The sequence below is a fragment of the Marmota monax genome, unplaced genomic scaffold, assembly GCF_021218885.2.
Source record: "Marmota monax isolate L192 unplaced genomic scaffold, Marmota_monax_Labrador192_F-V1.1 WCK01_AAM20220418_F8-fsc00192, whole genome shotgun sequence".
NCBI classification, from domain to species: domain Eukaryota; kingdom Metazoa; phylum Chordata; class Mammalia; order Rodentia; family Sciuridae; genus Marmota; species Marmota monax.
Genome location: NW_026693786.1, coordinates 1,703,183 through 1,731,114, shown reverse-complemented (window position 1 = coordinate 1,731,114; position 27,932 = coordinate 1,703,183). Strand labels below are relative to the sequence as shown.

Sequence of the window (27,932 nt, the reverse complement as noted above, 5' to 3'; positions counted from 1 at the left end):
GAAGTCTTTTATATATACTTTAACCCTATGAACACTCATCACATGGGTAACTTTTCCCAAATAAAGTCCTACAAATCTCAGGCTATCAGCTCCAACTTGAAATTACATTCACTCACCTACATTTTTGTTATTCTAACTTGTGCTGAAATCTGAGCATACCTCCCAGGTTGCAAATCAGTTTACTAAACCCTGTGTTCTCACTGGAGACTCCATTTTGATGTTTAAAACTGTCACCTTCTTCCTTTAATAATGACCACCTAGACATACCTGCCTGAACTTTACAGCCATAGAAGTTGGGTATTTTCCCCCTCATTGTTCCACATCTTTTCCTCTTCCTGTGAGCCTCCCCTGGTTAATGCCCCAGATTATACTCAAAATATGTCTTACCTCTTCCTGGAGAACATTACAAGCAACCAGCAGACAGATCCCAGAGATAACACCTTAGTTAACACCATCCAACAAAACCAATATTGTCTCATCTAGGCTTTTGCCTTGTTCTAGTCCACTCTCCAATCTATCCAGGTATAACCTTTAGCCAATGAATTCATCACCCTTCTGCTGATGCATAAGTTATGCATAAGTTAGAGGTAATAAATGGAGGGATACTTGCCTAAATGGACATTCTGTATGTCCTTGAGTGAACTATAGAGCACATCTCCTAGTACATTCTGTAATCTTCTCTGTGCTCAGCATATGCCTGGCTACCTATGGATCTATATCTCCATCATACCCTGTACCTGTGAGGATCACACTTTTCTTCATGCTGTCACTTCCATCTCTAAAGAGGGTCTTCAACAAGTCTACAGAGTTCAGTAAAGATATGATGTACCTCCTACAACATTCACTTCATGGTAATTTGTGTTAAGTGGCATAATACCCTCTAGTGGAATACCTGAGTATAAAAATAAGATTATTTCAAACATTGCTAAAAGCATGAAAAAAAAATAACAGGGATGGGTGATATTGAGTTTTACAGAGTGTGGGAAGGACACATTAGGGTAATTGACTTTAATAAGAAGGGTCAGATTGGGTCTCTGAGTGCATATCAATCAGGATGTGGAAGCTCAGGTTAAGAGGAAATCTTCAGAAAAACCTTTAAGGGAAGGGTGAAGAACAAATGGAAGACTTGGGGACAGAGACTTTTCTGGGATTAGGTGGTGACGGCTCACAGAAGACAGCATCCAGTAACAAGAGGTCCCTAGCACTATAAGCTGAAGCAGCAGGGTAGAGACTGCCTATTCATATATATACCATCATATCCAGCAAGGGATATGGTGATATATCCCTTTCTCTAACCCAGGAAATGGACAAACTCTAAGTTTACTTTCTCAAAAATCAGAGTCCTAATTCCAGGCATCCTTTCAATGATTCAGACTTTCTGGTCTATTGGCATCTCCTGATGAATGATCCCAACCTTCATTCAATCCTTTATACTGCTACCCAGTGATATTTACAGAAACAGATCCATACCATTCACGACTCAGAAGCTTTTAGTCAATATCTATTGACTACAGAATACGCTCGAATCTCTGATGAACATTTGACTTTTTTCATGAGACAGAATAGCATTATTTGTACTTGTCAGTTCCCTACATGTCCCTCACTCATTCTAGCATTTGGCTTATGATTCTTTTCAGAAAGGCCTGTTTCTGGAAAAACTTCTTCCCAAACTTCACATGAGTTCTCCAGTTCATGCTGAAATCCTTTTCTCAGATGAGATTCTCACGTATACCATAAAGTGGAATTTACTTTTATATCATTTCAAGGCTTAGTTTTTATTTTTCTTTGTAAACAGGGAAAACATTTAGTCTTTAGAAGAAACATTTAAATGAGTAACATTACCTGGGGAGAGGAGTTACAAAACATAAGCTCTTGCTATTTTAATTTAAAACATATCTTGTAAAGACATCAAGTCTTGGCAAAGCTGAAAGACATTTGAGTCAGTGTTTTTATAAGGTGTATTTTTTACACTATAATAACAACCATTCATTAAGTGAGGAACTTTACTCATATTATTGTTTATTTTTCACCTTGTATACTTATTTGTTCCTCTTGTCTAAATGCAACTTTGTCTGTTAACATAGTTTGTCCATTTCCTGGGTTAGGGAAAGGAAAGCGGTACTCTTGCTGGGTATGGTGACAAACATCTTCCCATCCCCACCACCTTTCATTTCCTTCTTGGCTTCTATGAGTTTGATTACTTTCGATTTCACAAATAAATAAGAATGCATAGTATTTGTCTTTCTTTGCCTGGCTTATTTAATTTAGCATAATGTTCTCCAGGTTCATTCACACTGTCACAGATGGCAAGATTTCCTTCTATCTTTAAGGCTAAATATCAAGCTTCATTTTTCTGAAGCATGTATCTGACTCATCTTTCATTCCCAGGCTAAACATATTTGCTTACTCTGAATTATCTACGAGATAAGCCTGGAATCTGCTAGGTTGATAATTTAAGGAGCATCAAGTTCTAGCTTCTTTCTACTTTTCAAAAGCAGAATCTTAAATTGACCTGAACATAGAGTGGTGATTATAGAGATTAGGAAGGCAGAGAGGGAGAGTGGATTAAGGGAGGCTGGATTTGATCAGTGTGTGCTATACACAGGTATTGAAATATCACACAGAACCCCATTGATATGCATAATTAATGCACTTAATAAAAAAATTTACAAAGGAAAACATTTCCTATCCATTGTACTACTGTGTCTCTAATATTAGACTTGCATTTTCTCAGATTGGCTCCATTAATCTGGTCTATTTGTCCTCCATAATTATGTCATTCAAGCCATAATTATGTGGCCTCACCAACATAAGGAAAATCTTTCATCACTTCTCTTTATCATTGAAAGCTATACTCTCACAGGGCTCTTGTCATTAGTATTATTATGTGACAGTTGGCTATATGTAGGTGGATGTTTGAGACAACAAAGGGCAGGGCTGCGTCATTTTTTCAACTTGGCACCCTATAGATACAGTCAAATATTGCAGTGTTCAAACTGGAGACTCAAGGCACATCTACCTTATTTATTTTGGAGAGAGAAAACAGGAAATCAGAGATGTTAAGGAATGTTTCATGAACATACAATTGTTTAATAGTAGCAAGAGAACCAGGATCCAGGACACTAGGCTTTCAGTGTAGCAGTCTTTCTAGTCTGTGCATGGATTCTTCATTATACCAGAGACTGGGGATTTGAAGGAGAAGAAAACATTTCTACTAAACCGTTCCCCTGGAACCTTGGCCTCAAATGTAAGGATACTAGGGGAATACACATTCTTTCCACTCAAGACCTTTTCTTCCACCCATTAGTACAGATTCATTGTGAATGAGCTTCCAGGTCACCAATTTCTCCCCTACTCATCTGATCTTTCCCTTGTTTTTCAATGAATTTTCCTTATGGGAAGTTAAATCACTCAACACTATACCACAAATGTGATTTTTTTCAATTAAGAAACTTTATGTACTACAGAACATACTAAACTTCTCTTGGATAAATATTCAAAATATTTTCAGAAAACAACATTATTACTAGTGCCTACACATATACCAGACATTCTAACATTTCTGACATCTAGCTTTTGGCTCTTAATTAACCAGATTCTGAATAAATTCAGATCCAAGTTCAAATCTTATACATTTTGCACTATTAATAACAACTATATCAATTAACTTCCCTACTAACTTGGTTCCCCACTTCTCTGCTTCAAACCTTTAGAAAATAATTCCTAGTTCTATATACCATTTTCCTCACTCTTGAAAAGTGTTAGAAAATCTATATATTTTCTTTAACTTTGAAGAATTTCCATGTTTCTCTGACCTTTGCATATGTCAAGCCACACTGCCAAGAAAATTACCTCTCACTTCTCTTTGACCGTGCAATGATCATTCATGCTTTAGGTTTCAGATTAGAAGTCACCTTCCAGAAGCCTACGTAGAAATAAAGTTCTGGTCAGATGCTCTCTTATGAGTTTCCAGTAAGCCCAGTATAAACATTTTACTTTTTTCAAAACCTATACTGTACTGTGTTGTATTTTCCAATTTCCTATAGTTCTCACTGGAGTATAAGTTCCCCGAAGGCAAGGAATCTAGCCAACATTTTGAATGTCTAACCTAGTCCTAGATGGAATTGTTAGGCTCTTACAGAATGAATGAATGAATGAATAAACAGACTAATAAATATGTGATGTCTATAGATCACAACATATCTCTACATACTCTTTAATTTCTTCCAATCATTGGCAAATTTACTCAGAGCAGAACCATCCCATGCCCATGACCTCAGTTTTTGTCTGCATGCTGTCTATAGTATGAGACTATCTTCCCCAACTTTTCTCACAGCACATGGTCTGGGATTTCTCTGCCAGCAGACATGGCATCTTTTTATCATTCATATTCCACATAACCTTAGAACACACAATACTCAAGGGCCTGGGAGCATGACATAAGGGTAAGTGCAGGAGAAGAGGATGATGGTCATCCAGGAATAATTGTGAGTCATTGAAGCTTGAACACTAATGAAGAGCAAAGCAAGCCTCAGCAGAACTTCTAGATATGTATTATTCCTTGAGATTGCATCAATTTGAGCCCACCCCAATAGTGTGTTGTGGTTTCAGGCTAGAAGCTGTAGATGATACAGAAGTTTGAAAATAGTTCTTTGAGGAATGGTGAAGACAGGAAAATGCAAAAGAATGGGCAGGTGAGGTTGAAGGACTCATGTTTTCATAATGGGGCAGATGAGAAAAGAGTTGGAAAAGATGTCCAGGGAGTTTCCCCAGGTCATGCACACCTTAGTGGTTTGATCAGGAACAGAATCAGAATACCATGATGCTGATGTCAGAAGGCTCAGTTCATTTCATGTTACCTACATAAGAAAATACACCCAGCTGACTATGTGTCAGTGTGGGCTATGTAAGTGAAGAAATCATAATTCAAAATTTATTGGAGAATATGAACAGCTTGCTATCAAGAGGCCAGTTATCAGGAATATTTTGAGCTTAAAAGCTCCTTATTTTGTCTTTACTTATTTTCTTACAGTCATTCAGAGAATCAAAAGCTTATTATATATATGCTAAAAACCTTATTGTATATAGGCTAAAAATAGAAAAGACCATCATGATACATGACTATTCCCATCACACTCCACTAGCTAAAACTTAACATACACACCAATTAAATCAGACTGGTGGTAGAAACAAGGGAATAAAGGGACTTCATAGGATCTTGAATTGCATTACAACAAATTCCTGAGTCTCTGTATGTTTGCAATTAAGGAAAAAATGCATATTGGCATCTTTTGTACAATGGTTTTGTTGATTATCATAAACAGAGATCAGCGAAAGGATCAGGAAAACATTAACTTTTGGATCCATTACTGAGTTCTCATGCTCATAGTCCCTGGATTCTAGTTCTTGGATCCTAATTAAAGGTGGTAGGAGGAAATCAAATTTGGATGAGATATCAGTGAATGATGCCAGGAATGCTGGCCTAAGTATCATGTTGGGGAAATGTACAGGGAAAAGCAGTTACATGCCTTGGAAGAACATCCAATCCAGGCTGAGGAACCAAAAAACTACTCATGGATGACTAAAGTAAACAATAGTTTGGAAGAAACCCAGCCTGACTCTGGTTCATTTGAAAATATTTGCATATAAAGCCATCTGACTTTGCAAAGTAAGGAAATTTGAGAAACATCCTGTTCCAGAGTGAAACACAAGGTATAATGACTTTTTCTTAAAATATTCCCTGTGACTTAATGCCAAAAGACTCCTTTAAGGAATCTCAAGTCCACTTGTGATTATGTGCAGTAAATACCTTCTTTTTCACATGATCTTTGGCTTTCTCAGTCTTTCAGAGATCTTTCGTCTCTCCCCCATTGTGAAGAGCAGAGGCAGTATGGCTTAACAATATGGAAACCCTGGAGGAGAAGTCCTGGAGGAGATTTCTGGAATAGTTCTCAAGGACAGGGGAGAGACTGGCCCTTGGAAATAAATCTTAGAGCAAAAATGGGTGGTTTTGACTATACTTCTTCTCTTCTACTTATCTTCATCTTCTTTTTTCTTCTCCCTCACACCAGTTTCTATTACTCTATGGTGCACATCCTCCCTAACATTACTGAGGCTGGATGTCAGCCATCACATCTATCCATGCCTACCCAATTCTGCACTTTTGATCTCTTGAAGGCCATTCCACCATGTTCACTCTTTGTTCACATCGTCACTATTCCTGGGGTAAACCCAGATCATGCCTCATCTAGACTCCTGGGAGAGCCTCCCAAATGACAGACTGTTGGTCAGTTTTTTTTTCTTTTTTTCTTTTCCATTGTTGCTGCAACCAAAATATCTGACAAGAACAACTTAAAGAAGGAAAAGTTTATTTTGGGCACATGGTTTCAGAGATTCAGGCCATGGTCAGCCAACTCCATTGCTCTAGGCCTGAGGTAAGGCAGAATATTATGGTGAAAGGACATGGTGAGGAAAGTTGATGAGCTCATGGCATCCAGGAACCAGACGGAGAGCTAAAGAGCAAGGAGCCACGGAGAAGACACAGTTCCCAAAGGCACGACCCCCATGACCTCATTCCTGGAGCCATGCCCACCTGCTCACAGTTATCACCCAGTAGTGCATTCAAATTATTAATTCATTATGGATTAATTTGCTGATGAAGTTACAGCTCTCTTAATATGACCTTTTCACCTCTGAACATTATTACATTGCCTAACACATGAGATTTTCAGGGGACATTAAAGGTAGGAACTATAACACTGATGTATCAGTGGTCTCTCTTTCCCTAATTCATCAGCAAGATTTTATAATTACCAGAGTCATTTGTTTAGTAAACAAATATGAACACTACTTCATTCTACTGTTCCAAATATCATTCATGCAAGAAATATATATTTAGTGAATATATATTTAGTATCTACTATAAACTAGGCACTCTTATGGGCTTTGGAGAAAACCATTACTTGTTCAACTTCTCCAACATAAACCTAAAAACCCCTTGATTAAAGATGCAAAGACCACCAAAGTCTGACTCTTGATTGCTTTCTACCCACATGACATATCCACAGCATATGTTCCAGCTACAACTGACTCTTTGAAGGTCTAGCTTCCATCTTCAATAATACCTACAGAAACTCTATCTATAGGAAAGTTTACCTAGTTTCCTAGCATTTCTCTATCCAGATACATGACTAGCCTCCACACAGTGTTCTATGACTTTTATATATGTTAACTCATTTAATTGAAACAAATTACTATTTTGTATCCATGGTACATATGATGAAACTGAGGCTCAAGAGACATTAAGTAGCATTCCCAAGATATAGCAGCTTCTAAATGGTAGAGCTTGTAACTAAACCCAAGAAGCCTATCTCTAAAACTTGTTTCCTGAAAGATTCAAGATTCAAGGTCAAGCCTCTACTCTGAAATCATCTTCCCCTATGTTCAAATCATGCTGTTTTCACCTCCTCTTAAAAGTCCCCACAGATATCATGTCATGGATTAGAATCAACTCCTCTCTTTCCTGCTCTCTCTCACTGAATGATCTCTACATATCAGATCTCTCTCCCTCCCTCTCTTTCCTCTCTTATTGTGAACTCATGAAGGATACCTCTGTATCCTTCCATAGAAACACTGGTAACTGCAAGAGGTGTGTCCATGGATTTGGAGGTACTCAAATGGACTTCAGATATCCCTGAGACTACCTGGTTCTACCCCCTTAATAAAGATGAAAAAACTGAAGATCAGACATATTAAGCAATGTTCTACAGGGCATTCAGATACTTAATCATAAAATCACAACTTGTGTTATAGAAGGAGCCTTTCATAACTATAGTTCCAGAATTTTTTCTACTACATGGTGGTTCTTGATTGTGCCAATGAATATAACATTGTACCTACAGTCAATAATACTGTATTTTGCACTTAAATTTTTGTTAAAAGAGTATATCCCATGTTGTGTTCTCATCACTATAAAATAAAATTAACTAAGTAAAAAGAAATTGTACCACCAGTGATGATGTTAACAGATTGAGACAACTCAGATTCAGGAAAGATGGGGGAAAGGTAAGGAAATAATGAAAACAGAAAAAGGAAGTGGGGAGGGCAATCTCATTAGCTGTTCACCTATGTCCTAGAATTATGACCTCTTTAGGAAATTTCTAGGCAGGGAACAATGCCAGCAGCCTTTTGGGGAACAAGGATATCAAATCTGTACATGAGCATGTTTAATCTGCAAGAAACATAATGATACTATTATAACTACTCAATATTTACTCTAATTGTTCCAAGCCAAAATAACTGGAGAGTGAGAGTAAAATAAAGGTCACAATAGATCGGCCCCATTACACTTTATCCACTTACATTTTCAATTTGGAGGTAATGGAGTACTGTGTCCTGAATTAAAACACTCAGCATATATTTGTTATTAGGAGTAAAAGCCTATGATTGAGAATCATGGCCATTCCCACATCTCTTGCAGTTACCAGTGTTTTTATGGAAAGATACAGAGGTATCCTTCATGAGTTCACAATAAGAGAGAAGAGAGTGGGAGGGAGGAGAAAGGGCAGTTCTGGACTAAGGTATCCAGGCTTTTATATGATAGAGGTGGTGCTTTGCATCTTCTTTCTGATTTAATATCTTCACAGGGCTTCAAAAGGAAAGCAGCAATCCTGGCCTGGGAAATGGCAAAGAAGGGCAGTTTGTTTCAGTAATTCCTGCACAAGACCATCTATGACAAGTGAATCTCAAAACTCATTAAAGTGTTATTCTTAGTCCATAGCCTTACAGATTTGGCAGAGCTAAAAGAAGTTTCTTGAGAGAGAATAATATTTTATATTTAAATGAATTTTTTTACAAGGAAAAGCAAAAGGCACCAGATTCAATCTTACTAGCCTCTTTTAATAAGCAGACTTTACCAGTGTATTTCTGATGAGAGCATATCTGGTCATCGATGTAAATTTTGACAAAGAAAAAAAAAAGAGTAATGTGATCTTTGCAATTGGTCTATACCATTGCTGCCCTGGTCAAGTAATGTTCTTCAGTCTGCCTATTAGAGTGTGATGCTGACATGCAGACGCTAGGGGCAATGTTGTCTAACAAATACAGGCCTTGGAAGACGAACTTCAGACAAAATTTCTGGAACTCTGCAATAAACAAAGTGGTCATTTAAAAAAAAATCAGGAAACAAGAAGGGTATTTTCCTCTACATTTATTTTGCACTATGTTCCTCTCTCTGTCTTCATGTTTGCTTAGAAAAGAGATCCTCTAACATATAGCGTACACACACACCAGCCAAATCTTGCAGAACTTACCTCTCAACCAGCATCTTCAAAAGCTAATCCCTTTTATCTATTTACACTAAGTACTCTTTCTACCATATTTTGATAATGTCCTTTCTGGTCCTTAGATATAGATTCTTCCTCTTAGTGCTTTTAAATGTTTCCATCTAAAATAGAAATTTAATCTGTTAGCATTTCCCTGTATAGAATCCTCTGATCATGTAGGATATTTCATCTCATACAACAAGGGTTGGCAAAAATTGTTTTGTAAAGGGTTAAATAGCAGATATCTTAGACTTTGTGGGTCCCATGATCTCTATCGCAACTACTCAGTTCTCTCGTACTTAAAAAAAAAAAAGCAGCCATAGAATAGGCATGACTAAATACAGTTTTATTTATAAAAACTGATAATGGGCTAGGTTTCACTTGCTGGCTGTAGTCAGCTGTGCAAGTCGGAAAATCTTGCTCCTTCCTCTTGAATTCCTGAAATCTGCCTAGGGTTAAGATAAGAATACCTCATTCCACATACCCATGAAGTGACTCAGAAGAAAGGCCTACTTAGTTTATCCCAGAAACCTATCAGCCCCACTCAGTTTCTGACTCTAAAACAAACAACCATAGAGTTCTTTATTAGGATAACCTAGGAGGAAGACTCACCAAGAGTCACCCAAGATTCCCACAATGGGACATGAGGACCACTATGAAGAGGTTGCCTACAAAGTGATTGAGGGAACTGATAACAGAACAAGAGTACTTAATATTAGGCAAAGGGTATAAAAGCAACAATAACAATAGATAACACAAAAAGGAGAAATGATTAAAGGGAAATGGTCAAGGTAAAGAAAACTGCTAGGAGTTGTCTCTTTCTACTTGCCTGCTTTCAAGGCTCTTTGGCCTCTTATGAGGTAGCCCAGTGTAACATTCAAGAGCCTCGGCCATGGAGTCAGGCTGCTTAAGTTTTGAATATCAGCTCAGTCTCTTAACTTTCAGTGTGAACTGTAGGCGGGTCTATGTCTTAGTTTCTGCATCTCAAAATGGAATGATAACAGTACTATCTCTGGAAATTTTGATGTGATTAAATAAACAGTATACACAGGCTGGGAGCGGTGGCTCATGCCTGTGATCCCAGCGGCTTGGGAGGCAGAGGCAGGAGGATCTCAAGTTTAAAGCCAACCTCAGCAACACAGCAAGGTGCTAAGCAACTCAGTGAGACCCTGTCTCTAATAAAATACAAAACAGGGCTGGGGATGTGGCTCAGTGGTCAAGTGCCCTTGAGTTCAATCCGTGGTACAAAAAAAAAAAAGTATACACAAAGCACTTAAAACAGGGTCTGGCATAATGGTAAGCAGTAAGTGTTAATATTATTACTATGGAAATCTGGGGACAGAGCCAGCATTCACAGAATTATCAGGTGGTTACAAGTTTGGGACTTTGACATGGCTACTTCTGCCTGAGGGCCTGCATTTCAGAACTTCCATTCTGACACAAGATAGAGTGTTGTTTATTAAATATACTCAAAGGCCTAATATTGTGGAATTTTATGCAAATGACTTTTTAGCCAGAACACAGGAAGAAAGTGACCTTTCAAATAAAGAACTTAGTAGCAAAGCATTTTTCTTTTGCCAATCAAACCAGTGGCTAATTTCTGCAAAGTTGGTCATAATGTCTAACAAATCTAGGTCTTATCCAACCATTTTTGTTCTTACTCTCCTTGACCCACTTTTAGTTGTTTATTGTCTCTCATCTAGAATATCTCCTGTTTTTAATTTCACTCCCTTATTAATTGTACTCTTTTAAGGGCGGTTTTTGTACAAATCAGACACAAATATACTTTTTACCACCCAATTTACAAGCTTTTGTTTCTTCCCCACTATTTGATAAATAAATCCCTAATTCCTCTTCTGTTTATTCAAGGTCCAGTCTAATATGTCTCCATTCCTTTATTTTTAAAATGAATTAGGTTTATACTTTACTAGCAGCATGGTTATTATTTTTCTATTGAATTTCTTCTGTTTGTTTTTAAAATTAAAATAAAGCAAGAATGATGTTTTTAGCATATCATTCTAAGAATTTATCACAAGCACAGATTCATATACCCACTACCATAATCATGATAAAGGACAGTTATATCACCCCTCGGCCAAAAAGAAACCTTCTTTATGATATTACATTTTAGTTACACTCTATCACTATCCTTAGCCTCTGGGAACCATTGATCTGTTCTTTGACACTTCAATTTTCTCTTGTCTAGAGTGACATATAAATGGAATGTACTCTCCCCAACATTTTGAAACTGACTTTTTTTTTCACTTAGCATAATGCCTTTGAGAATTATCCAATTTGTTGTATCCAGAGTCCATTCCTATGTGTTGCTAAATAGTATTCTGTGGTATAAATGTATAAATGTACCATAGTTTGTTTAGCCATTCACCTATTAAAGGGCATCTGAATTCTCACTACTTTTTAGCTACTATGAATAAACTAGTATGAACATTCATATGCATTTTTTTGATCTTGAGTAAATGCCCAAGAATTCAATTGCTATGTCATAAAGTCTCAGCACATTTTCTACTGCTAGAATGATAGGATTCTTTAAAATGAACAGAAATTTACTTGGCTCATGGTCCTGTATTCTGGGAAGTCCAGCATGGCACCAGCAGCTGCTGAGGGCTTTCATGTTGTGCCTTAACATGGTGGGAGGGTAAGCAAGCACACACAAGACAGAAAGAAACATCAAGCCAAATTCATCTCTTTTTTTCAGGAACTGCAATACCTAACCTATTCCTGGGAAAATGACATTAATACATTCATGAGGACAGAGCCTCATGGCCTAATCACTTCTTAAAGGTCCCATCTTTCAACACTTAGAATAGCAATTAAATTTCAACATGAGTTTTGGAGGGTTGGTCAAACCATTGCATATGGTAATTGCATGTTTCATTTTTAAAGAAACTTCCAAACTGTCAAGAGAAAGGCAACCAAAGGTGGTCAAAGGGCAGCCAAAAATAATAATGATAAGGTAGGCTCACTCCAAAAGGGAGAATAATTAGGATGCTGGACAAGGTCCTGACAGTGGCACAGATAAGAATGTAGCAAAACAAAAATCTTTATAACTTCTTTTCTTAAGCTGATCTATAGTCCAGAAAACAGAAGGGTGTAACTCCTTTACTGCCCTCCCCAAAAGGTGACTACCAAAGCAAGAAGTCTTGCTGTCCCCAAAGATAGGATTCTACCTTGACTTATTAGCACTGGGGACAGCCAGATTTCTCATCTGGGGCTGCAGAAAAACAAACAAATAAATAAATAATAGAGTTTCAAAAAGGAAAACTTCCTAAACAATCTCTAAATAGGTTATCAAGCTGCTTTACCTACCTGCATTCTCTCAAAACTGGCAGAACTCCAGGGGAACATTGCTGTGAAATGTGGTCCTAGATCATGTACCTTAAGAGCCTACACTACATTTAAATAATTGTATGACAAGCATTTGAGCCATTTTCAGTGATAAAGGTTGGAAAAGTGGTGTCTTCATGGGTAAAGTGTCAGAGCAGATAAGCAGTAGAGTGTAATGGTTAGGAGTGTGGGTGCTGCTAGGCGAGGTGGTGCACATCTGTAATCCCAGTGGCTCAGGAAGCTGAGGCAGGAGGATCGCAAGATCAAAACCAGCCTCAGCAAATTAGCAAGGCCCTAAGCAACTCAGTGAGACCCTGTCTTTAAATAAAATACAAAATAGGGCTGGGGATGTGATGTGGCTCAGTGGTCGAGTGCTCCTGAGTTCAATCCTCTGTACCAAAAAAAGAAAAGGGTATGGGTGCTGACAGACAAGGGCTGATATATATTATATACAAAGAACTCTTAAGAATTGAATGAATAAAATAAAAAGCCCAATGGAAAAATGAGGAAAAGAGATGAACAGATAACTTGCAGAAGATAAAAAAAATTATCCTCAAACATGAAAACATGTTCAAACTCATTCAAAATTTGGGAAATGCAAAGTAAAACTGCACTGAGACACCATTTCTCACGTATCAGACTGGCAAAAAGATATGACAACACATTCTGTTGGTGAGGCTATGAGGAATTAGGCACTCTTATGCATTGATGGTGGGAAGGCAAACTGCTACAACTCTTCTGGCAGTAAATCCACAATATCTAATAAAATGACACGCATCCTTATTTTTAAATATAACAGCTTTCTTGAAATATAATCCACATACCATACAATTAACCCATTTAAAGCATACAGTTTGATGATTTCTTTAAAATTCAAAGTTGTGTAACCATCACCACAATGAATTTTAGAATATTTTATCATCCCCCAAAGAAACTCCATTCACATTAGCAGTTATTCCTCATTTCTCCTCACAATTCTCTCTGCTCCTAGCTTTATGTAATTATAATACCTACTTTCATCTCTCAATAGCAAAGAGGCACAAGTGAAAATATAGGATTGAACATTCAAAGAAATCATGGAAAAGATGCTGGTTTGTGAAGACTGTGAGATTGAGGAGTCAAGTCACATTTACCTAAATTCCCAGGGAAAGGGAAGCTCTGGCATCTGAGTTAAAAATGAATGATGCCTTTATTTTAGGCTAAGTACAGCACTACCACCTCTAGGTCAATTTTAAGGATTTTACTTTCAATAGCCTGAAAGAACACTTCTAAGGCTATATTCATTAAACCAAGGCATCCATATGATTCCAGAGAAAATACCAGAAGTTCTATACTGAGAAGCCCTCCAGATAACCAAAGGAGTCTGGCAGTTCTAGAATTGTTGGATGTTACTGACAGCATCTTTGTCATCCTTTCCTAATGATCTTTCCACTAAATTAGTTGTTCAGAAATGGGAAGAGTTATTATATACAACAGTTATATATTCCAGGAGCTGAAACTATTTCTCCCATAATATTGGCTTACCCAGATCTAACCATTTACCTTGGGAAACTTCTCCTTTGTCTGTAATTCTCACAAAAAGACTGGTCATAGCTAAAGGTAACTATTCAATGTGAGAAAAGGAAATTGATGATTGAGGCTACCATCAAGACATGGATACACTGAAGGCACCCAAAATTTCAAGGAGGTCTAATAAAATCATGACAATCTAGAGCATCAGAGGTTAGAAAAATTCAGTCTATACCCAGTGGGGTAGACTTCCTTTTTAAAAACTTTTCTTTTTCCTGTGATCTTAGATTTAAAACAGGCCCCAAATATCAGGAGGTATCAGAAGAATCCTACCCTAAGAAATTATCTGGCCTGGGAACATTATGATCATTGATTTCAGCTACAGTACAGCAGACAGATGGTTAAGGCAACAGGCCTGAAATTGCTATCCTTAGAAGGTCCTGCTTATAAGGTTAGCCCTTTGTTTGCATCTGGGAACTTGGTTCTTGGAGTATTCCCAGTCAACAGTTAACTGATTAGAGTGGCACACTGTGCCTAGACTATTTGTGCAAGTGAGACTGAACACCTGCCTTCCTTCTGGGAGTCTGGCATTTCAGTACGTGCTAGGCAGAGAGTGCTTATGTAATTAGTCACCAATAAAACCCCAGGGCACTGAGTCTCTAATGGGCTGCCATGGTAGAAAACATTTCGCATGTGTTGCTGCGTTTTCCTTGTTGGGGGAGAGTGCACTCTATGTAACTCTTCATAAGGAAAAGAGAATGTACAAAGCCTGTACAGGGAGTTACTCCATCCGTGTCTTTTTCCATTATGATCTGGCTATGTATCCTTCTGCATCATTATAATTACTTTTAACCATAAACAACATTATATACATGGTTCTGGAAGTCTCGCAAATCACCAAACCTGGGAGTAATCTTGAGGATCTCTGACATAGACACTTCTTCATCTAGCCCCTCAAAGCTAAACCCAATGTTCAATGAATAGTCAATGTCCTGGAAGGAGTAGCCTAAACTTCAGGTATGTGGTTCTGCCACAGTACCTTAAATAGCTACTAAAGCCTATTTGAAATTCTGAGCATGTCTAGTAAGTGAAAAATTCATCATGCACAAAAATTTATTGAGCACCTACTGTATGTCAGATACTGTGGTTTCAGTCTGAGGACAGGTACTGAAAGCCCTAAGTATTACTCTACCCTATCCTAAGCACCAAATTCTCCATGAAATTCCATTTCAGTGGATTTCACAAAAAAGTACTTCTCTGGATCTTTATCCTTCCTAAGGGCATGATATCATATTACAAGTGGCAGAACCCTCATTAAGATAATATATGTATCCCCTTTTTTCTGAACTCCAATTCACAACTACTAACTGACACTTAATGTTTATCAAAGAAGTATCCATTTCCTTGAAACTCATTACCTGAAATTGACCAAGACCCTCATTTAAAAGCCTTACTCTGGAAAGCAATATTCACAGCTCTCCATATTCTGACTATATATGTGGACCAATAGGTAAAACAAGAGGTATGCTTTAATCAAAGTTCTGGAAATATATCTGCACTGTAATACTTCTTCAAATAATATGTCTAGTTCTACTTTACCACTCTAATTTGTCTTTGTTTATAACAACTCATTATAATATTTACCCAAATGCTGATTTACAATAATGGCTTTCACATTTGTAATTTCCCCATACCATAGGATAATACTGCAATCCTCACAGGGCACACAGTACCCAGGAAGCATACTAGCCAGTTAAGAAGATCTACAAGACAGAATACTGAACAGCCCCAGGGGAGATATAAAAGTGTGACATGCTGTCTTTTCTTTTTCAAACACATCACCACTATCTAACCCTGCCAATATATTCTGTAGCCATTGAAGACCCCGGCAGCCTTTCAAGTTCCAATTGCTTCCCACTCAGTTTTTTTTAAAGATATTTTTGGGGGCTGGGTGGGGTTGTGGCTCAGCGGTATAGTACTTGCCTAGTGCATACGAGGCCCTGGGTTTGATCCTCAGCACCACATAAAAATAAATAAATAAAACAAAGGTATTGTGTATAACTACAACTAAAAAATAGATATTAAAAAATATTTTCTAAAAAGATGGACACAGTATCTTATTTTATTTATATGTATGTGGTGCTGAGGATCAAACCCAGTGCCTCACATGTGCAAGGCAAGCACTCTACCACTGAGTTATAACCCCAGTGTCCCACTCAGTTTTAATATTCCTTCTACTACTCCTTGCTAGGTCATACCAATGTCAACCCATGACTCACACCTGCCTGAGAAGCTTCATAATGGGAACCAGAATACATGGTGAAACAAGTATCTGACTCCCACTGATACTAATCAGTTGTAATACTTGGTGTAATTGGATAGATATTAGCAAGAAGAGCAGTTATGGGAGCTTTCCTGCCACTACAAAACACGCAGAATATATCAGAATTTCCCTTCCAATTAAGAACAGTATGCCCCAACCCAGAAAATGGTAATGTCTGTTCTGCCATTGTTCCTTTAATGTAACTGACCCTCCTAAGTATTAAACATGGGTTGACTCATAAAACCAAGCTACAAATACTCACAAGCATTCTCATGATCACCTCAGACCTTCCTTACCATCTCTCTAAACACACTCATATTTCTTGTATTTCTTCCTCACTACTGCAACCACCTACTCCAATTGCAGCTGCCATTTTTTAAATTGATTTTTAAAAAAAAATACATGACAGCGGAACGCATTACAATTCTTATTACATGTATACAGCACAATTTTTCATATCTCTGGTTGTATATAAAGTATGTTCACACCAATTCATGTCTTCATTGATGTCCATCATATTCCACCATCATCGCAAACCACCCCCTTTCCCTCCCACCCCTCTGCCCTATCTAGAATTCATCTATTCTTTCCATGCTCCCCCTCCCTACCCCACTATGAGTCAGCCTCCTTACATCAGAGAAAACATTCAGCATTTGTTTTTTGGGGATTGGCTAACTTCACTTAGCATTATCTTCTCTACCACCATCCATTTACCTACAAATGCCATGATTTTATTCTCTTTTATTGCTGAGTAATATTCCATTGTGTATATATGCCACATTTTTTTTTATCCATTCATTCACTGAAGGGCATCTAGGTTGGTTCCACAGTTTAGCTATTGTGAATTGTGCTGCCATAAACATTGATGTGGCTGTGTCCCTGTAGTATGCTGTTTTTAAGTCTTTTGGGTATAAACCTAGGAGAGGGATAGCTGGGTCAAATGGTGGTTCCATTCCCAAATTTCCAAGGAATCTCCATACTGCTTTCCATATTGGCTGCACCAATTTGCAGTCCCACCATGCAGCTGCCATTAATTCCAACTCATTTACATTTATTCTTTCTCTCATCTTTTAATCTCCCTGCCTCTGAGTCTCAGGTTCAAATTCCTGCCTCTAAGCCTTCTTTGATTTGGTCACCTTTACTAGATTCCCCCTCCTTCTCTCTATTTTTTTCAGCTCAGCTTGTTTTCTGGTTTAGGCATCCCAAGATGTCTTAGGTGAAAACTCTGCTCTCACTTGGAATGCAACATAATTAAGTGGCATTTATCCCTGGGATGCAAAAGTAGTTCTATATATACAAATAAATAAATGTGACACATCATATTAACAGAATGAAGCCTTAAAAAAATTAAGCACTGATTCATAATAAAAACACTCAAAAAATTAGGTATAGAGGAGATGTGTCTCAACATAATAAAGGCCATGCATGACAAGCCCACAGCTAACATACTCAACAGCTAAAGACTTTCCCTCTAAGACCAGAAATAAGACAAGGATGTCCACTCTCATCACCGTTGTTCAATGTAGTACTGTAAGTCTCAGCCAGATTATTCAGGAAGAAAAAAATATAACAGACATCCAAATTGGAAAGAAAGAAGTAAAAATCTGTTTGCAGATTACATTTTATATGTAAAACCCCTAAAGAATGCACCCCCAAACAATGTTGAACAACACACGAATACAGTAAAGTTCCAGAATACAAATTCAACACAAAAAATCAGTTGCATGTTCACACTCTTACAATAAACTATCTAAAAAAGAAATTAAGAAAATAATCTGATTTGCAATAGTATCAAAAAGAATAAAATACTTAAACATAACCTAACCAAGGAAGTGAAAGACTTGGACATGGAAACTATGAAATATTGCAGAAAGAAATTAAAGAACCCACAAAAGATAAGCTATCCTATGTCTATGAATTGAAAGAAGCAATACTGTCAAAATGTCCATACTACCCTAGGAGATCTACAATCCCTATCAAAATTCCAATGACAAACTTGACATTAATATAGAAACACAAGACTCAAATAGCCAAAGCAATTTTGAAGAAACAATCAATCTTGAGGCTTCATACTTCCTGATTTCAAATTACATTACAAAAGCATAGTGAACAAATCAGTAGTATACTGGTATAAAATCAGACACATAGACTGATGGAACAAAATAGAGCCCAGAGATAAATTCATGCATACATAGTGAACTGATCTTCCAAAAGGTGTCAAGACTACAAAATGTGGAAAGGATAATCTATTCAATATAGTATGTTGGGAAAACTGGATGTCTACATGCAAAAGAATAAAATAGGACACTTAAACTATTCACAAAAATTGACTCAAATATATTGAAGATATGATATGAAAACATGAAATTTCAGGAAAAGGCTGTTTGCAATCATTTTTGGATAGGACACCAAAAACATAGGGAATAAAAAGGAAAACAAGTGGGACTACATCACACTGAAAACCTTCTGCATCGCAAAGGAAACAATCAATACAATGAAAAAAACAATGTACAGGATGGAAGAAAATATTTGGAAACCATACATCTAATAAGGAAATGACATCCAGAATATATAACATGCCTGTAGGCACAACTACTCAGAAGGCTGAGATACGAGGTTCACTTGATCCCAGGGTTCCAAGCCCAGTATGGGCAACATAGTAAGACCTTCTGTCTTGGAAGAAAAAGAGAGAAGCAAAGAAAAAAAATTGATTAAATACATCAAATATGAAATTTCAAGAGAAATATTAAAATATTTTAAACCAAATGAAAATAGATCTCATCAAAGTTTGTGAGATTCATTAAAGACAGTGCTTACGTGGAAATTTATAGCACTGAATGCATGTATTAGAAAAGAAAAAAAAGATCTAAAAGCAATTACCTAACCTTCAACATTTGAAACCTAGGAAAAGTAGAGCATATTAAATACAAAGTAAGTAGAAGAAAAGACATAGAAAATTAGAGTAGAAATCAATGGCAACAAAAAGAGGAAATAAACAGAAAAAGTCAACAAAACCAAAAGCCAGTCTAAGAAATTAAGAACACAAATTACTAATATCAGAAATGCAAGAAGGGACGTAAGTACAGATCGCATGAAAATTAAAGGACAACAAAGGAATATTATGAATAGCTCTATGCTCACAAATTTGATGACCTAGATGATACAGACCAATTTCTTGAAAGATGCCAGAACTCTCACAAGAAACAGACAATCTGAGAAGATCTATATCTATTAAATAAGTTGAATCAATAACTCAGGAGGATAGCAAGTGTGAGGCCAGCTTCAGCAATTTAGTAAGACCTTGTTTCAGAAATAAAATAAAAAGTGCTAGAGATATATCTCAAAGGTTGAGCACCCCTGGGTTCAATGCTCAGTTGCCCAGTAATGAGAGAGGGGGGAGGAAGGGAGAGAGTAATTGAAAAAATTGAAAACAAACGGAATCAATAACCTTCCACATCAATATTCTACAAAACATTTAAGGAATAAATTATGTCAATTCTCTCCAATTTCTTTCATAAAACAGAAGCAGAGAAAATTTTTCCTAGCTCATTTTATGAGGCCACCATCACCCTAACACTAAAATCAGGCAAAGAATTAAAAGCAGAAAAAGACAACTATAGGTAAATATCTATAATAAACAGATATGAAATCCTCAATAAAATATTAGCAAATTGAACCCTACATGAAAACAATTATATACTTCAACAAGACAAAATTTATTCCAGGTATTCAATTGTGGTACAACATTTGAGTGTCAATTAAAGTATTTAGGGGCTGGGGATGTGGCTCAAGCGGTAGCGCGCTCGCCTGGCATGCGCACGGCGCTGGGTTCAATCCTCATCACCACATACAAACAAAGATGTTGTGTCCACCGAAAACTAAAAAAAAATAAAAATATTAAAAAATTCTCTGTCTCTGTCTCTCTGTCTCTCTCTCTCTCTCTCAAAAAAAATCCATTTAAAGTAATTCAACAAATCAACAGGCTAAAGAAGAAAAATCACATGATGAAATCAGTAGATATAGAAAAAGTATTTGGCACATATCCACATTTACAGCAGCCTAATTCACAACAGCCATATATAAAATGGAGTTTTACTCATCCATAAAGAAGAATGAAATTATGGCATTTTCTGATAAATGGATGAAATTGGAGAATATCATGCAAAGTGAAATAGGCCAGATTCAGAAAGTAAAGAGTTGAGTGTTTTCTCTCATATATGAAAGCTAGAGAAAAAAAAATGGGGGTTGTCTCATGAAAATAGAACAGAGACCACAAGAAGAGAAGAAGGGAACCAGGGGGAAGGAGGAGGGGAAGAAAAGAGGAGGTACTGGGTAATGAAATTGACAAAATTATGTTATATGCATATACAAATATGTTAAAATGAATCCCACTCTTACGTATAATTAGATGCACCAATAGAAATTAATTTAGAAAAGAAAAAGCATTTGACAATATCCAACATCCATTCAGATTTAATAATGAAAAAAACCTCAGGAAACTAAGAATAGAAGGGAACCTTCTCAACATTCTAAGAATATCTAAAAATAAAACAAAACCCCTATAGCTAACATCATGTAAGAAACTAGAATGTTTGGGCTGGGGTTGTGGCTCAGCAGTAGAGTGCTTGCCTAGCACGTGCCAGGCATTGGGTTCGATCCTCAGCACCACAAAAAAATAAAAAAAATAATAATAATAAAGGTATTGTGCCCAACTACAACTAAAACTATATATATGAATGAAAGAATCTAGAATCATTCCCACTAAGATCAGGAAAAAGGCAAGGACGTTCTTTTCTCACCATTCCTTTTCAACATTTATTGGAAGTCCTAAGTAACTCAATAAGATAAGTAAAGGAAAGAATTATACTGTTTGGTAAGGAGGTAATAAAACTGTCCTTGTTCATAGATGACATGGTTGTCTATGCAGAAATTCTACAAGAATCAACAAGAAAAGTTAGAATAAGCAATTATTACAAGACTGAAGGACATAAGGTTAATATACAAATGTCAATTACTTTTCTATAAAACAGCAATGAATAAATAAGTAGAATTTGAAATTTAAAACATAATACCATTTAAAGTTAGTATCTCCCAAAATGAAATACTTAAGTAGAAATCTATTGGAACATATACGAGATATGTATGAAGAATAGTGCAAAGCTCTGACAAAAAACTTGAAGAACTAAATAAAAGGAGAGATATTCCCATGTTCATGGATAGAAAGACTCAACATTGTCAAGGTATCAGGCTTGCAACTTGATCTACAGAATCAATGGATCACAATAAAAACCCTAACAAGTTATTTGGTGGATATAACAAATTAGTTCTCAAGTTCATATGGAAAGGCAAAAGACTCAGAATAGCTAACACAATATCAGAGAAGAAGAACTACATTAAGAGGACTGATACTACTCAACTTCAAGTCTTACTATAAAACCTCAGTAATCAAGACAATGTGATTGTTGAGAATAGAAAAATAGATCAATAAAACATAACAGAGAGCCTAGAAATTCATATGGCCAATGAATCTTTGAAAAAGGAATAAGCATAACACAATGGAGAGGTGTCTGTTCAGGTTTTTGACCCAGTTTTTATGGGTCTTTTAAACAAATGCCACTTGAACAACTGAACAACATGAATAAAAAATATTCTAGACACAAACCTTATACCCTTCATAAAAATTAACTCAAAATGGATCACAGACCTATATGCAAAACACAAAACTATAAAATTCCTACAAGGTAACATAGGTAAAAATCTAGATAATCTGGGTTTGGTGATGACTTAATACCACACCTAAGGTACAACTTATGAAATAAATTTTATATTTTGTTAAAATTAAAATCTTCTGCTCTGCAAAAGATACAATCAAGATAATGAAAAAAGAAGCCACAGACTGGGAGAAAATATTTTAAGACATGTATGATAAAGGCCTGTTGTCCAAAGTTAACAAACAACTTTAAAACTCAACAGTGGGAAAATAAACATTCTGTTTAAAAAATGGGTCAAACCTGAACAGACACCTCACCAAAGAATACATACAGATGGCATATAAACACATGAAAAGACATTCTACATTACATAGCATTAGGGATTTGCAAATTAAAACAACAAAGCTATATTACTTCAGAATTTATAGAATGCCCAAAATTCAGAACACTGACCATGCCAAATACTGGCAAGGAAGTGGATGGAGCATGGCAACTCTCATTTATTATTGGTGGGAATACAAAATGATCTAGCCAGTTTGGCAGACACGTTGGCAATATCTTATAAAACTAAGCATACTCTTACCACATGACCCAATCATCCTACTCTTTGGTATTTATCGAAATGAACTGAAAACTTTATGTCCATACAAAACCTTAACATCAGTGTTTATAGCATCTTTACTCATAACAAAACTTGGATGCAATCAAGATATCCCTTAGTAGGTGAGCAGATAAATAAACTGGTATATCTAGGCAATGTATTATTCAGCACTGAAGAGCGCTATCAAGCCATAAGAAGACATGAAGGAATATTAAATTCATATTACTAAATAAAAGAAGCCAATCTGGAAAGGCTATATAATATATGATTGCAACTCTGTGACATTCTGGAAAAGGCACAACTAAGAGAAGTAAAATAATCAGTAGTTTCCAGGGATTCGAAGAAGGAAGAGATAAATAGGTGAAGCACAGAGATTTTGAAGGCAGTGAAAATATTCTATATGATACTGTAATGGTGGATATGTGTCATTATACATTTGTCCATCCAAGAGTGAATGTTATCAACTCTGGACTTTGGGTGATAATTTTGTGTCAATGTAGATTCATAAATTGTAACAAATGTACCACCCTGGTGGAAGATTTTGATAGAAGAGGAGGTTATGCATGCCTTTGGATAGGAGTTATATGGGAAATCTCTTAACTGTTTCAGTTTTGCTGTTAATCTAAAATTGCCCCAAAAAGGGGAAAGTCTTTAATTATTTTTAAATTTAGGCTTTGTATGCCAAATAATCTGTGTCACAACTATTTAATTCTGCTACTGCAGTGCAAAAGAGTCATAGATTATAGGTAAATGAGTGGACATGAATGTGTTCCTATACAACTTCATTTGGAAAAAGTCAGTGGGCTAGATTTGGTCCATAAGCATAGTTTGCCAAACCTTGTTGTACATGGTTTGTCTCTCTAGTTCTTAGCCTTCTGTGCTACTTTGCATATGAGCCATCCCTGTCATAAACCCTAAACCCAGACTAATTGATTGGTGCCTAGGCTAATTTCAGAAGGTTCAGGCAAAACTCACCATGTCCAATAATGAAAGTTATCACCTACTCCTACAAAATCTGCTCTTCTCACCACAGCTTCTAGAGTGTTAATTAGCAAATTGCTCATTCAGGCATTGAGGTTAGAATTTCTGGTAGTTAGCTATAATTTATCTCATACATCACTGCCAACTGGTCAACAAATTCTGATGATTCTTTCCCCCAAACACTGTTACATCTGTCCCCTTCTTCTTTCTCTCCTCATCTCCTGTCATAGGCCCAGGCCCTTACAGTCTCTTGGTTAGACTATTCTAATACATTTAGGCAAGGCCAGATTATTTTCAACCACCAAATATGCTATGATGATCTATATAGCTTTGCCTTTTGCTGGGGGGGGGTCTTCTCCCCTGTAACTCCTACTCCCACCTTTTATCTCCTTGATGAACTCCTAGTCATTATTCAAAAACCCAGTTCAGACTGTCCCTTTCACTCTTAATGCCTCCTGAAAGCTACTTAGCTTAATGAGAATACCCTTGACAATCCCAAAACATATGTCCTAAGAGTTGCCAAATTCATGACTAATTGGAAAATTTAAGTACCCACATCAGAACTGTAGGGATGAAATAATTAATTGAGCTATTAAATACTGTAACTAAAATAAACTGCATTTCATTACATCATTACTTTAGTAACATCAACCTTTAACTTAATCTGAAAAGAAACAATAAAGATCTTATCATTTTAGGAAGTTTATTGCATATATAACCATAAATCAAGAACAGAGAGCAACTTTATAGAAACCCTTGCTCCCACACAGCTGTCATGCAGAATGTGAATCAAACATTGATCACAGCAAAATTACAATGTCTTCATGTAACAGACCTTTGGAAATCATTAAAACAGTGAGTGTCAAATCCATAAATGTCAAGAGGCTACCCATACTTCTATTTATTATTGTACTTGCATTAAAAAAAAACAAAACACCTATCACCCTGATGAGAACATGAGCTTCTTGGCAACAGGCCTCTTTTTATACCAAAGCTGACCTAATAGAAAGGAACCATTCCAAAAACATTTGTTGAATTAAATTACCTCCTAATTGGCCTCTCTGCTTCCAGGACATCTTCCTCTCCCCAATCCTGCCAGTTCTTTTGCAAAAACACATCTCTGATGTCACTTCATTGCCCCTAAAACCTTTCAGGCTGTTCATAATATTCATTACAGGACTATGTTCTCACACCCTGGAAGGCATGTAAGAACCTTCACATCCAGGCCTCAGCCTAAATTCCCAGTTTAATTTTCCAGCCTCTCCTTTTTACATGCTAGTTCATGCCACACGATATGTTCCTGGAACACTTTTGGATTTTTCTTATTCCATGCCTTTTTAAAAGCTGTCTCCTCTGTCTGAAAGGTCCTCCTGCTTTCATCTGCTTAAAAATTCTTATTAATTAAGCTTAGTTCAAATATCACTGCCTTTGTAGTTTTCCCTGGCCCCTTACAGAATCATTATCTCCCTAATTTGTTTCTCTGTACCACTGTGTTTATTCTGAAAATATACTAAATTAATTCTGCAGGAAGGGAAAGAGAGAGGAAAAAGAGGGAGTGCCCTGTCAAAGGACTTACCCCAGCATGGACTGCAGCACTACGTGTTAAGCATATTGTTCAAGCAGCAGTGGGAGGATGGGGCTGGATGACCTTTAAGTCATGAGATGCTACAGTGCATCTTTCACACAGTGTGTGTCCTCGTATGAGTGCGTGAGCGGGGAAGGGGGGAGTCAGGGAGAGGGCGAGGAAAACCGGAAGGGAAAGGCAAGGATAGACAGAGACATAGAGAAATGAAATTGGAGAGAAGAGGGTGGACGCAGTGCAGCAGGAGCCGATGGGCGGACCCAAATTTCTTCCGCTTTACAGTTTTGCAGAGGTCTAGCTCTGCATCAAGCTCTGAAGCAAAGGGGTGGGGGATAGGGGGAGAGGCGGAAAGGGGAGGGACTGCGCTCCCTCTGAGCGTGCCCAGCCTCGACTGCCTGACTGATCACCTTCCGCTCCAACAGGACCAGTTCCTCCACGCCGCCGTGACTCACGCCTATTGTGCCAGGCTGGGCGCACTCAGCAGTGCAGACCCACAGGTGGCATTGGCTAGGCGAGAGGGTTCCCGCCAGGCTAGGCAGTGGAGCGCCGCACAGCCCGCCTTCCCGCCTCCCAGCCGCCGCCCAAGCAGTTCCTACCCAGCGCCAGCAGGCCTGCTAGGTCGATCTTCGAGCCGAAGATGCGGCGGGGCTGGAAGATGGCTCTGTCTGGGGGGCTTCGGTGCTGCCGCCGAGTGCTGTCCTGGGTGCCAGTGCTCGTTATTGTCCTCGTCGTGCTCTGGTCCTACTATGCCTACGTCTTTGAACTCTGCCTGGGTAAGTGGAGCTGGGCACCTAAGGTGGGGAAATTATGCTCCAGCATAATCGTCTGCCCTACCCTTCACACTGGTGTCCCCTGTGTTCCAAGCCCTCACTCTGCGGTTTTCCCTTGGCTCGCTGAAGAGCCCCCTGTCCCAACCTCTGGCTTCCCACAATATCTCCTGCACCCTCCTATGAGGGTCCCACCATGTCGCCATCACTTCCCACCTAGGGTTTCTTATTTCTTTGCCCTACCCACAGTAATATCCTGGCTCTTACCACTGGGGCACCCTTTACTCATGCAGGACAACCACTTGCGCCTTATGTTCTCCTTCTAAGGGCCTCCACCCTGTCCAATTGAGGAAACAACAAATCCTGTGTCCTTAAACTATCTGCTCACACTATTAATCCCACCCATGCATCCAACTACAAGCCCTACCATTTTCCCTCCTACTAGGATTCCATACTAGGGACTCCTAACTAAGAATCCAAAAGTATTTCCTGTACTTTCTCACTAGCTCACCTTTTTCCCACATTGAGATCCATACTTTTCTTGAAATCTCACATTGCCTGAAGTGCTTTATATCTTTATTCACTTGCCATCCCACAGTACACTCTGTTCTGTCCCACTGAGGCCTCCCCTTCTCACATAGTAATGTAAGCCCTCCATTCTCTTTCCATGTGGACTCTCCCTGTTTTCTTGGCCCTTCTAATGGGACAGGGGTTCTACACAAAAATCTCTCCCCTCAAACTGGAGCCCCTAATTTTATCACGCAACTGTTCCCTCCAGTTTCTTGCCTTCCTGCTTTGAGGAAAGTTTAACTCCTTTCCATTGGGGGTCCCATGTTATTTTCTGACACCTCCTACTACTGAATCTGCTTTTGTCATACTGAGATCTTGCCTTTTCTCCTATCTTCTCACACTACAGTGTTCTCTTTATCTTCCTCAAAGGGATCCCACAATCTCTATCATAACCCTTCAAAGGACAGGTTTAAATCATGATTCCAGAATCCTTGTTATCCTTTTTTGGGGGGGAGGGGACTCACTCCCCACCTCCTGCAGTTCTTTTCTACTGTTAACACCACATTCTGCCAACCTCTTCCTCTGGTGTTTAGAGTTAAGATTACATTTGTCCCCATCTTCTCAAACTGGGGAAGTCCCATCTTTTCCTATTGGAGTTACTAACATTTCCTAGTTCTCCCAATAGGAGCATTGTTTCTTGTTCCCTCTCATTAGAACAACACTTGTATGACTCTGTGGTATTCTCTTGTACCCTGTCCTGTCACAATAAGACTCACCTGTCCCTTCCTTATTTGTTATATGGTTCTCACCATCTTGTGCTTTCAGACCCCAGATTCCACAATATATCCCAGTACAAGTCCTTTCCTATGTGGATTGCCCCTAGTCCCTTGTCCTTATTAATGGCCTTCTAGTTTTCTTATAAACTCATAATAGTTTTCAAATATTATATCTTGTCTCCTCAAAACAGAATCATTTCACAGTGAAATTTCCCCTTGCCTCTACAAGAATCCCCATCTCTTCTCAAAAGAGGTTCCACTAATATTTATCATTACTTTAACCCTAGAATCCCATTGCCAGTACCCTTATACTTGTGACCTGCAATGTTCCCTGTTCATTCAGTGTGAGGTTCTCTGTCCCATTGTATTAGAATTCCTACTTTATCCTCAGACATTCTTTCAAACCCAAGTCCTTCCAAGACTCCATTATTTTTTTCATACCAGAACTTCTCACCTTACAAATCATGGTTGGGGTACTGATTTTTCAATCCCTGGGCCTGAGTT

General features: G+C 37.8%; 1 protein-coding gene and 1 long non-coding RNA gene across 4 annotated transcripts in view; one reads left to right on the top strand and one right to left on the bottom strand.

The window, feature by feature from the left end:
* LOC124105041 (uncharacterized) overlaps positions 1-25,770 on the bottom strand; it is a 100,724-nt gene extending 74,954 nt beyond the window's left edge. For all 3 annotated transcript variants that reach the window (XR_009228426.1, XR_009228427.1, XR_006855598.2), the window contains exon 1: positions 25,370-25,770. This is a non-coding gene — a long non-coding RNA (uncharacterized LOC124105041). The remainder of the gene's footprint in view (positions 1-25,369) is intronic.
* A 53-nt stretch (positions 25,771-25,823) lies between these two features.
* Zdhhc15 (zinc finger DHHC-type palmitoyltransferase 15) overlaps positions 25,824-27,932 on the top strand; it is a 112,262-nt gene continuing 110,153 nt past the window's right edge. The window contains exon 1 of the mRNA XM_046462121.2: positions 25,824-26,148. Coding sequence (XP_046318077.1) covers positions 26,013-26,148 — 136 coding nt within the window. The 5' untranslated portion in view covers positions 25,824-26,012. The remainder of the gene's footprint in view (positions 26,149-27,932) is intronic.